The sequence below is a fragment of the Microcaecilia unicolor genome, chromosome 2, assembly GCF_901765095.1.
Source record: "Microcaecilia unicolor chromosome 2, aMicUni1.1, whole genome shotgun sequence".
Lineage (NCBI taxonomy): Eukaryota > Metazoa > Chordata > Amphibia > Gymnophiona > Siphonopidae > Microcaecilia > Microcaecilia unicolor.
Window position 1 is genome coordinate 385,655,500 of NC_044032.1, and position 12,719 is coordinate 385,668,218.

At 44.8% G+C, this 12,719-nt stretch overlaps 1 protein-coding gene across 2 annotated transcripts in view; it reads right to left on the reverse strand.

Moving 5' to 3' along the window:
- ANTXR2 (ANTXR cell adhesion molecule 2) overlaps nt 1–12,719 on the reverse strand; it is a 437,579-nt gene that overhangs the window by 174,561 nt on the left and 250,299 nt on the right. For both annotated transcript variants that reach the window (XM_030190557.1, XM_030190556.1), the window contains exon 11: nt 9,116–9,194. In XM_030190557.1, the coding sequence (XP_030046417.1) occupies nt 9,116–9,194 (79 nt within the window). The remainder of the gene's footprint in view (nt 1–9,115; nt 9,195–12,719) is intronic.

Genomic DNA, 12,719 nt, shown 5'->3' on the forward strand with positions numbered 1-12,719 from the left:
ACAGCTTAGTAAACAGGGCCCCTGGTGCAAAGCCCATGAGTAAAACTAGACACAGGTTTTGTCCCTATACAGAGAATTTGAACATTATTACCCCCCAAATTGGTGTGCAGTAGCAATCTAAAAAGCAAATATACCATTAGGAGTTATTCAGAAGGGAAAACAGATGCCCTATTTCTTGGCATCAGGAGCAAAGACCAAAAAAATACCTACAGATCATACAGAACACAGCAGCAAGACTAATCTTCAAACTGAACAGATACACCAGTGTGTCACCCTACCTTGCAAAACTACACTGGCTACCAATAGCTGAAAGAATTAAGTTTAAGGCTGCCTGTCTAGTCTTTCTTCAAGGTGCTACCTCAGCACTCCTGATCAGCATCTCGGCTATTTGCATTGTTCACTCCAACAAATTAAAAGAACAACTGATCGTAGCCCCAGCATTTCACAAGGGAATCCAATCTTAGAAGATCTTTAATTCACTCTTCTCAGCGGCAGGGATCACATTATGGAACTCAAAAGCGAAATGCACAAAGGTCCCGTTAAGGATTCATCTGCGTTTCCAAATCAGTAAAAATTTACTGATTTAGAAACAGATTCACAAAGACAATCGCATGCAAATGAGCTGCTTGTTGCTTTTGTGACCCAGCTCATTTGCAGGCGATATGGGGGAAGCAAGTCGGTGAGCTGAGTATACGCAGAACAGTCAATCGCTATGCATGATGGCTGCTCTGCACATGCTACAGACGGCTCTCATACACGCAGACAAGCTGCATATATGAAAGCAGTAGATTTAAACTTTTTTTTTTTTTTTGCAATCACAAAAGCGCTTTTTTTTGGATGGGCATACCTGTATTGTAGCTCCCTGCCTCCCGATGCTGGGAAAAAAATGGGAAAAACCTCTCTGCTGCTCTCCGCTCTTCTGTGAAGAATCAGTAGCATCAGGGCTTGGTTCCACCCCCAGCTGTTCCTGCTGTTTCCTTCTATTGGCAGGCTGATATCCTAGAATGCCCATCCAGTGGCGTAGGAAGGGGGGCAGTGGGGCGGTCCGCCCCAGGTGCACGCCGCTGGGGGGATGTCGGCTCTGCTGGTTCCCTGCTCTCTCTGCCCCAGAACAGGTTACTTCCTGTTCCGGGGCAGAGAGAGCAGGGAACCAGCGGAGCCGACGCAGCTCCCAGCGATGTGCACTCAGGGTGGATCGGCCCTCCTGCCCGCCCCCTTTCTTACACCAGTGGTAAGAATGCGCTCCGGAGGGGGTGCGCGCCAAGGGGGGGTGTACAGTGCCGCACCCGGGGGGGGGGGTGAGCAGCGGCGAACCGCCCCAGGTGTCAGCTGCCCTCGCTATGGCACTGTGCCCATCTCCCTGAAGATGGACTCTCATTGGCTGGTTGCTGTCCCAACTCCTCCTCCCTGCAGGACTTCCCTGATGACATCATTTTAGAGCTGTGAACTGATTGGATCCGAACTTCCTGGTGTCCCCTCCAGTAGTGAGTGGACGAGACATCCCAGGCTGATGCTGTCCAATTGGTTTAGCCCCTCTCTGTGGAGGGGGACAGCAGGAAGTTCAGATCCAATCAGTTCACAGCTCTAAAGTGATGTCATCAGGGAAGCCCTGCAGGGAGGAAGAGTTGGGACAGCAGCCAGCAATGAGAGTCCATCTTCAGGGAGATGGGCGTTCTAGGATGTCAGCCGGCCAATAGAAGGAAGCAGCATGAACAGCTGGGGGTGGAACTAAGCCTGTTTCCCACAGACGCTGTTTCTTTGATGGACCGTTGTCTTCCTTGTATTTTTGGTAAGTCACCATTACTTTTATGCTTTACATTTCGGTACTGCCCCCCCCCCCCCCCCCCCCCCCCCATTTCTTGCCAGTAAAATGTAATTTGAAAAAGAAACATATGGCATGGCTTTCATACACGCAAAAAAGCTGCATGTAAGCTGGTATACTTTTGTTTTTGGTGCTCCATCTTCCCTGCCTTGTTTCTTCCCTTCTCCTACTTGCGATAATGAAGAACTGGCAGGTCCACACCTCCCGTTAAAATTTCCACGGTAAAGGTAGGGGCTGCTTCTGTGCATGGGGTTGGAAACGGTAATGCATCGTATCGCATTCACATTATAATAGCAATTAGCTCATTTACATTCCGTTTTCGTTAGCTGCTACCGTGACAGCAAAATAGCTCAGAGAACCCTTTTGTGCATGTCCCAGTTTACTACTTGCGCACTAAACTGGCTAGAACCAGTTTAAAAACCACGTTGCTGGCTTATTAAGTTTAGTGCATCTGGCCCTCTGGCTATCAGAACAGAGAATAACTACCTCAGGTGGTCTTTTACTAAAGATTAGCTCGAGTTATCTGCAGCAGGACCCATATTGTTCTTATGGGCCCTGCTGCAGATAACTCAAGCTAATCTTTAGTAAAACACCCCCTCAGATTCCAAAAGAAGCTGAAAACCTTCTTCTTTCCAAAACCTCTCGCACCAAGGACTGTTACATAACACTCACCAATCCCCAAATAAACTTTAGGAATATCAAATTTAACACAGTCTACAATGACATTCTATAACATCATATCTTTCCAGTACGAATGGTATTCACCCATTAGCCTTCTTATAAAAATGTAGCTGTTCCACTAATATTGTAAACTGCACTGAACCCTAGAAAGGGGATATTAGCGGTATAAAGGACCAAAACTGAATTGAATTGAAATATGAGAATATTATAATGCTTCTGTATAAATCCCTGGATGCCACAGCTGAAGTTTTCTGTGTAGTTCTGGTCACCCCAACTCGACATGAAAAAGCAGCAGTAGAAAAATACAGAGAATGACAACCAAAATGATTGAGAGAGCACAACAGCTCCCTGATGAAAATAAGCTAAACAGGTTATGACTCTTCAGCTTGGAGGAGATATGACAGGACTTTACAAAATCAGGAAAGGAGTAGAACAAGTTCACAGGAAACAGCTATTTACCCTTAGAAATAGTATTAGGCCTAGGGGTCACAGCAGGAAACTAACTGCTAGCAGACTGACAGCAAATTTAAAAAAGCACTTTTCAAGTCAACACATGATAAAACTGTGCAATTTATTAGCTGTGGGATTTCTTACTGAAGAATGTGCTCAAGACCAGTCATATAAGTGTCTGTTAAAAAAAAAATAAAGTAGCAGGTTTCGGGAGGACAAATCTATTTAAAAATGCTCATGTCTTACTGCCAGACCTGGGATAGGACAGCAGTATACATTAAGACATGTTTGGTACTTCTTCCAAGAAACCTGCATTAGCCGCTGTGGGAGACAGGAAACTAGGCTGATAGGCTACTGGTCTACTATCTTCTGCTCATATACTCTTCAGTAGGATAAAGTTCAGGCTAGTACATGAGAGGATAACAGCATGTTTAGGCTGTGAAGGCAACATAAGCAAATACATCTCCATGTACTGTAGGCTGATGTAATTATGTAAGAACTAGGAAAAAATGACCGTTTCTGAGGGCAATGAAACGGGCGCTAGCAAGGGGCCCCCTCCCTCCGTCCCTCCGAGCTACTTGCCTTGTTAGTTCGCTGTGGCGTTTCGGTTTCGGGCCTCGAGTGTCATAGCTCCGCCCTCGACGTCATGACGTTTTGACGCGAGGGCGGTGCAGACACTCCAGGGCACACCGGATATCTCGGGTGCCTCAACTTCCGTGGAGGCTTCAGAACATTGGGGTTGCCTTTTATATAGAGAGATAGTCACATTTAAAACATTATCTATGGTGAAGAAGGCAAGAGGATTGGGAAGGTTGGATACTGTTTATGGGTACCTGCTTTGCCTTGTTTTACTGTAATAATGTTTTATGAGATGCAGGCAGTGCATTTTTTCTAGCAAAACAGGTGCCGGTACTCAAAAGCTAGGCCACCCTTTACAAGCAGAAGTTCAAATCCTTCCACCACTTCCCCTGTTTTCCTTGGAATGTATACTGTATAACAGTAGGTGCTACTTCTCGGCATCTCTTTTTATGTGCCTATACCTCGGGCCTTTATACAATAGCCCACAGGAAAGTGTTAAACAATGTTCTACAACAGTGGTTCCCAAACCTGATCCTGGAGGCACCCCAGCCAGGGTTGCCAGATTTAAATAATTTTTCCGGCCCAAACCAGCCTCTAAACCCGCCCAAAAACCGCACACCCCGCCCCCGCCATTACCAACCCCGCCCCCGCCGTCATCAGGTCCACCCCTGACGTCAACAGCTCCACCCCGAAGTTAACAGCTCCGCCCCTGATGTCAACAACTCCACCCCTGACGTCAACAGCTCCACCCTGACGTCATTAACCACGCCCCCCGCTGGGCGAAAAACCACAGTCGGCGAGGAAAAAACCCCGCCCAACGGAAAAGAAAGCCGCCCAAAAACCGCGACCCGCAGCAGGCAAAAATTTCCCGCAGCAGGTTGCGGAAAGCTGCCCAATTGGGCGGGAAAACTGCCCATCTGGCATCTTTGACCCCAGCCAGTCAGGTTTTCAGGATATCCACTATGAATATTGTAAAGGGGCTCCTCTTTCCTCCTGGGTTGCAGCTCTTCCAAAGGAAAAAAAAACCCCAAACAAAAAAACACACACTCCTGTAGGACTCCCCCTTTGTCTCAAAAAACAAATATAAGGAAGCTTTTTGTTGGCTCTTCTTTCTCCACCCACTTGTTCCACCCCCTCTTCCACCAGGTTGGAGAATCAGCCTTATTCCTTCCCCTGCGGCCCTCCTCTGGAGACTCCTGGGAATGCAGATAGTTTCTCTTATCCCCGGTCTCCCTTGGTGCATGCTGGGAGTTGTAGTTCTTTATTTCTAGTTTTTTCCTGGGGAATGCCTGCCTATAACGGGGGTATTCTGGCCTATCCCAGGGTTCCTTTGGGGCCTGTCCTACATACTCTTTACAATATCCATGAGAGGGATCTGCATGCACTGCTTCCACCTCATGCAAATCTCTCTCATGATCCTGATGCCTCCAGGATCAGGTTTGAGAACGACTGTTCAACACACTCAAGTGAGCTACTGTAAACTGGCTATGACAGTTTGCACTGCACACTCAGGCATTCCTGGAGGCATTGTTTGGGCAGAGCTGGGGCATGTTTATGAGGTACAACCATACTTTATAAAACACACGAGAACATACACATAGCTCCATCCACTTCAAAGAAAGTGTAACTCTGTGTCAAGGCATTTGTGTGCTACTGGTAATTGCTCTGGAAGCCTTTTTGTTTTCTTTACTGTCTTTATAAACAGGCACTTTTAAAAAAAAACATATTGGTAACCTGTTATAAAATTATCCTGTGGAAGGCACAAGCCTTCGAAAGCAGTACAGTAGTAACACCCCCATTCTTCAAGGCCTCTTGTGCTTCTTTGGCTAGTCAAGGGCATTTTTATAACATGGTGTCTGGTAGGAGTTTCTTCTAGAAAGAAACTTAGGTGCCTGTTTTCCTTTATAAAGTACTAGCCTAAAAAGGTATATACATGCAGGGCCAGCGGAACGTAGTAAGCAGAGTATGCATGGCGGGGGGGGGGGGGCAGAAATTGCCATGCTTACCCCTGCACTACGCTCCTCTGGCCACTGCCCTCTCAAGACCTACCTGGATCCTTGAAGGCCGTCCTGCTGGTGTAGTGGCCTCTGCGACTATGGGGGAAGGAAAGAATCCCATTCTTTCCTGCCCTCTGCCGCTACTCTGTCTCTGCTTTGCTCTTCTGTGCCGCGGGCAACACCACCATATTTTAAAAATGGCTGCTGAGACTGCCGCCGAAGTCTCAGCAGCCATTTTGAAAACAAGATGGCACCACCCGAAGCACAAAGAGCAAAGCGGAGATGGAGTAGCGGCAGCGGGCAGGAAAGAGTGGGATTCTTTCCTGCCCTGCAGCCACAGAGGCCATTACACCACAAGGGCGGGCGGGCCCTTCAAGGTAGGACTGTAGTGTGTGGGAGAGGGGGGTTGTAGTATGTGGGAGTGGGATGACAACATTACTGCAGCGGAGGAGGGCAGGTTTTGGCACAGTGTAAATCATCACAAGGACAAAATATAAGAAAACAAATGGACTGCATTAGGGGCTTATAGCACATTTAGTTATGTTTAAGCAAATGGGCCATCTGCATGAAAGAAAATACTTATTTTTATTATTTTGACTTCTGAAAACCACTTGTCCCTGAAACATGCTCACGACAGAATAATCCATTTATGCAAAACATGTGAGGTGAAGATGTGATTCCATGGGCCCCAATGAAAGGAGAGTTTAATTTTATTTCCAATCTTTATAACACCAGGCTTCCCAAGACAGATTACAACAACAGTTAAGATGAACCCATCACGAAACAGGATATCCTCACTGAAATTTGGCCATATATTACTGTATTTATAGAATAGTGTAGAAAAAGGAGCACAAAATATAGCCTTTATTAGTGCTGTTTCTACCAGCTACAATAATTTTTAAGCAGTTTTAGTGATACTCAGTTTTATTTCATGATATTTATATCTACGTATGGGAAGCTTTCAAATAAATTAAAAGGCTGTTGAGTAAAAAAAAAAAAAAAAACTTTTGCTCTTCACCTTTTAAGGCTCTCTGCTGAAAAAGGGTTTGGGTGGGAGAAGGGGGAGGGAGAAAAGAGAAAGGACATGCTGGACTGGGGGGGGGGGGGGGGGCAAGAGCACCAACTGAGTTTGGAAGGGAGCACCAGAGACCCTAGCACTGGCCCTGTATACATGCTTAACATTTAGGCAGGAGCCCTTACACCAGCCATACAGCTGGTGAAACTGTTATAAGTACTGCAGACATATGTAACTTACAATATTTTATCAGTTATGTGCTAAGGAGTCCTTTTATTTTTTATTTTTATTTGTTACATTTATATCCCACATTATCCCACCTATTTGTAGGTTCAATGTGGCTTACATAGTACCGGAGAGGCGTTACAAACTCCGGTGTAAACAAATACAAAGTGATGTTGTGGTAAGATAAAAGTTCACGTGGCACAGCCAAACTAGGGAATCGTACAATGGAAGAGTTGTGTTATGTCCATTACGTTCTTTAGTTTTGTTGTGTTGCAAATTTCAGGCATTTATGTTGGATCGGTAGGGTATGCCTTTTTAAACAGGTTAATTTTTAGTGTTTTCCGGAAGTTTAGGTGGTCGTTTGTAGTTTTCAAGGCTTTTGGTAATGCGTTCCACAGTTGTGTGCTTATGTAGGAAAAACTGGACGCGTAAGTTGATTTGTATTTGAGTCCTTTGCAACTTGGGTACTGCAGATTTAGATACGTTCGTGTTGATTCAGATGTGTTTCTAGTTGGTAGGTCGATCAAGTCTGCCATGTATCCTGGAGGTTCACCGTAGATAATTTTGTGAACCAGAGTGCAGATTTTGAAAGCAATGCGTTCTTTTTACCAAGCTGTGGTAAAAAGGGTCCTGCGGTAGCAGCGGGGGCTGTTTTTGCTGTAAGATAGGGCCCTTTTTACTGCAGTGGGTAAAAAGCCCCTAAAGATTATTCTTACCGCATGGCCATGTGGGGGGGGGGGAGCAGTTACTGCCACCCATTGAGATTACCACCGGGTTAGCACTGCGCTAGAAATTATGGAATTATTTTCCATAGTGTCAGAAATGGCGCACGCTCGAGGCGGAATTACCGCTGGCAGCCGCGTTAGGCCGGTGGTAGTTCCAGGTTGCCGCATGGCAAGCCTGTTGCCGGACGGCAACCCTTTAGTAAAAGGGCCCCTAAATTCCGTAAATGGCACCCATAAAAATAAGCACCAAGTGTTATTCTACAAACAGAGCTCTGAGTTAGAATAGCACTTAACATCGGAATCCATGTCCAGTTTTGGGCACGAGAATTTACACCAACTGAATCCTGATCTGCCTTATTCTATAACACTGCGCGAAAATTCTAGGATTGCCCCTGACCTGCCCATGCCCCTCCTATGGTCACGCCCCTTTTTTTGATCCATGCATAAATTTCAATTGATGCAAATTAGTGCCAATAATTGATTAAGTACCCAATTATTAGAGCTAATTGGCTCATTTTGCAATTAAATTGTGTGCACAAATTGGGCACATGCCCAAATTTGCAAGCACAATATTGAGAACCATATATAGAATTTGATGGCATGTGTGTAAGTTGAAGTCCCACCTTCCTGCAATTATGCGCTATTGTAAGTTACATGGGTATGAGCAGAATAGCGCATAGGCCGAATTTTGACAGTTAGGTGCATATGTAAACACACGCAGGTGTAAATGGGATTATTGTAAATATTTACATGCGTAATCAAAACATAAATCTGCCTAGAATTTTAGATAGAAATATAAATTATGTAAATAAATCTTAGCACCTTATGTTATAGAATTACTCCCTTAAAGGCAATTCTATTAGCTAGGTGCTCGCATTTACACAACTCTTGTGAATGTACATGTACAGAATCAGCAGCATACCTACTTTAAGTGCTGCCCAGGGCGGGACAGAGCACACTCCTCCTCCAGGCAGCACACATATGTCCCCTCACCGGGGCACAGATCACACCCCTTCCTCAAAGCGAGGGACTGTGTGGGGCTGCCATGCAGCTGTCGGCTGTGCCTGTCTCTGCCCCAGAACAGGAAGTTGACATCAGAGGTGGCCAGGGAACCGGCAGAGCCGACAGCTGCACACACCCCCTGCTGCTGGCACCCAGGGCGGACCACCCCCACCGCCTCACCCTAGGTGCGCTAGAGTTCAGAATACTAGTGCTTACACGTGTAAGTGTACACTTACGAGTGCAAAGTAATAACAAAGCACCTAAGTGGTATTCTACATTGGTGTGTTAAAGTGGCATACCATGGAAATGCAAGGGGGAGGTGTATACAAGGGCGGGACTCGCAGTTATGTAGGTAATTTACAGAATACTGTCAGTTACGTGTGTCCCTGTCACATTTACATGGCCATAGTTACTGCAGGTTACTGCTGCTGTAACTCCAGGCTGGTCAAATGTTGGATGCACCAATACCAGGTTATGCTCATATCCTATAATGGAAGCCGGGAGCCCAAGTGAGATTAGAGAATAAGCTGACTCTGCATTGGCATCGGGGCACCTAAATGGAGTCACCCACTTCCACAACAGCCCCCCTGACGTACTTGTAAAGCTGTCATTTACTTACACATTCTGTAGCTGTGACTGTTAATGCACTGGTCAGAGGAGTCTGCCCATTATTCAAACTCACCAAAACCTCCAGCATCCTGAAAGACATCCAAAAAAATATGTACATGTCATGAAAAGGAGAACTCATTGTTTGAGTTAAGAAACAGGAACAGTCTCCCTACCCCAATTCTAAAGAAACTAGGGTCCCTGATTACTAAGGTGCGTTAGTGTTTTTAGCACACCTACACTTAGCGTGTGTGCTAATCATGTAGGCGCCTATAGAGATATTGTAGGCATGTACATGGTTAACACGTGTGCATGGTTAATGCGCGTTAAAAATGTTAACTCGCCTATAACGCTGCTAAGTAAACAGGGCCCTAGGGTTGTATCAGACTCAAAGCCACACAACTGTTCTAAAATGAGCTCTTTACTAATGTAGGTTGATTGCCCAGTGTTCACTGTGTTGCATGGTTTTCTCCTTGACATTTTGGGGAATTTGAATTTAGGCATGGCATGCTCAAACACCGAGCGTTGGTTATTTTATACATTTTTTTGCACATCGGAATTGTTAGGGGGGGGGGGGGGGTTCATCAATTGCTCCAGTATCAGATAGATAGATACAGTAGATAGATATGTTTTTTTTATTCTTGTTGTTTTAAACCTTGTATATTGTTGTTTGAACATGTTAAACTGCTGTAATTGTCTACTGATTATTCTTCACTTATTCTTGCTGTACACCGCCTGGTGGATTTCTTTAAAAACGCAGTAGAGAAATCTTAATAAATAAATACGGCAAGAGCAATGACCCCAAGAAGCACCACAAGAGCAGCTTTAGAACATCCAGGGTTTGAGTGGTACCTTATGTGCGTCTCTCCCATGATCAGAAATGACACAAAGCAGCGTTTCTAAGCCAAGAAGAAACAGGGCTTTGCCTGAATACTAACATTAGGAAAGAATGTGCAGCATCAGGGGAGGAAGTGATATTTATTTTAATGTTTTCTTTCTGATGTCATCGTTGTTTAGAGTATCTCCCTTCCAGGACAGTATTAATCGGTCTCAAGTGTATCCAAGATCACTGAAAACCAAAATGCAGGCTTGCCCAATGAATTGCTTTAGGTGAATAAAGTAATGTGTTAGGCCATGTGAATGTGAAACTGAAGATCTAATATAAGGAGGTAGAGTTTTACCTTTTCACTGGACCTGCTTTGGATATTTCTTGAGTAGCGTCCAGGGGCCAAAATTCCCATGCTCAGATCCAGAAATGGAAGGTGCAAACAAATGACTGGGTCAATATTTAAACACTGCAGTGGGCGTTTCTGTTTTAAGTGCTAGCCACAGCATTTAAATAATTCAAAACATTCCATGCCACTATCTAGGTTGCAGCCGGTGCTGAATACCATGCACTACAGAGAGCATCAGCATTGGAGGGGGTAGCCTAATGGTCAGAGCAGCAGGCTGAGAACCAGGGCAGCGCAGTTCAAATCCTAATGTGGCTCCTTGTGGCCTTGGGCAAGTCACTTAACCCTTCACTGCCTTAGATACAAACTTGGGATATAAACCCACTAGGGACAGTGAAAACAGATACCTTAATGTACCTTGCCTTGGAAAAATGCATGAGTTAAATGCATAAATAATAACAATTATCCAGATAACTTTAGGACTTTTGAATACTGGGATGGGCTGGGTATCATCATTAAAAAGAACAAACAAGTGAGCACAAAATTTCCTCAGAAAGTGTAACTATGGAATGAAATAATGAAAAAAAAGGACCATGTAAACTGATAGTTGATTAAGGGGTATGTTTACTAAGGTGCGTTAGCATTTCTAACACGCCTTTAAAGTTAAGGCGCATTAAACGCTAATGCGCCTATACATTTCTATGGGTGTGTTAGTGTTTAATGCGCGTAAACCATTTACGTGCATTAAAAATGCTAACGTGCCTATAGCGCACCTTAGTAAACATAGGCGTAAATTATTTAGGGGCCCTTTGCTAAATGCTGCGCATCCTTATTTTATACTATGGGCCATGTGGCACTTAGCACAAGCTAATATCCTAGTGTGTTCTAAGCTTTAGGAAAAGGGCCCCTTAAAACTAATCCTTGTAAAAACCTGGAACATAGTTAACACTGTACATACATGCGGGCAATCAAATGAAACGCCCAAATCAAACCAACTGTTGCCCTTTGTGTCCTGCTGTCTTCCAGTTCTATAATATTAAGGCAGTACTACTATCTAGACTTCTCAAATTATGGTAGTTTCTTCCTCTGATCATGTCAGCTTTGTCCAAATACATGTTTTTAAATTTTATACATTTTAATTTTGTAATGTTAGCTGACTACTTTCAACTGATCAGGGCTTTGCCAAATCTGTCCTGGTAACCTCATAGTAGTCTGCTAGGTTTTCAGGAAATCCACAATGAACAAACATGAGATAATTGCATATAATGGTTCTCTGAAGTATGCAAATTTATCTCATGCATACAGTGGTGGAAATAAGTATTTGATCCCTTGCTGATTTTGTAAGTTTGCCCACTGACAAAGACATGAGCAGCCCATAATTGAAGGGTAGGTTATTGGTAACAGTGAGAGATAGCACATCACAAATTAAATCCGGAAAATCACATTGTGGAAAGTATATGAATTTATTTGCATTCTGCAGAGGGAAATAAGTATTTAATCCCTCTGGCAAACAAGACCTAATACTTGGTGGCAAAACCCTTGTTGGCAAGCACAGCGGTCAGACGTCTTCTGTAGTTGATGATGAGGTTTGCACACATGTCAGGAGGAATTTTGGTCCACTCCTCTTTGCAGATCATCTCTAAATCATTAAGAGTTCTGGGCTGTCGCTTGGCAACTCGCAGCTTCAGCTCCCTCCATAAGTTTTCAATGGGATTAAGGTCTGGTGACTGGCTAGGCCACTCCATGACCCTAATGTGCTTCTTCCTGAGCCACTCCTTTGTTGCCTTGGCTGTATGTTTTGGGTCATTGTCGTGCTGGAAGACCCAGCCACGACCCATTTTTAAGGCCCTGGTGGAGGGAAGGAGGTTGTCACTCAGAATTGTACGGTACATGGCCCCATCCATTCTCCCATTGATGCGGTGAAGTAGTCCTGTGCCCTTAGCAGAGAAACACCCCCAAAACATAACATTTCCACCTCCATGCTTGACAGTGGGGACGGTGTTCTTTGGGTCATAGGCAGCATTTCTCTTCCTTCAAACACGGCGAGTTGAGTTCATGCCAAAGAGCTCAATTTTTGTCTCATCTGACCACAGCACCTTCTCCCAATCACTCTCGGCATCATCCAGGTGTTCACTGGCAAACTTCAGACGGGCCGTCACATGTGCCTTCCGGAGCAGGGGGACCTTGCGGGCACTGCAGGATTGCAATCCGTTATGTCATAATGTGTTACCAATGGTTTTCGTAGTGACAGTGGTCCCAGCTGCCTTGAGATCATTGACAAGTTCCCCCCTTGTAGTTGTAGGCTGATTTCTAACCTTCCTCATGATCAAGGATACCCCACGAGGTGAGATTTTGCGTGGAGCCCCAGATCTTTGTCGATTGACAGTCATTTTGTACTTCTTCCATTTTCTTACTATGGCACCAACAGTTGTCTCCTTCTCACCC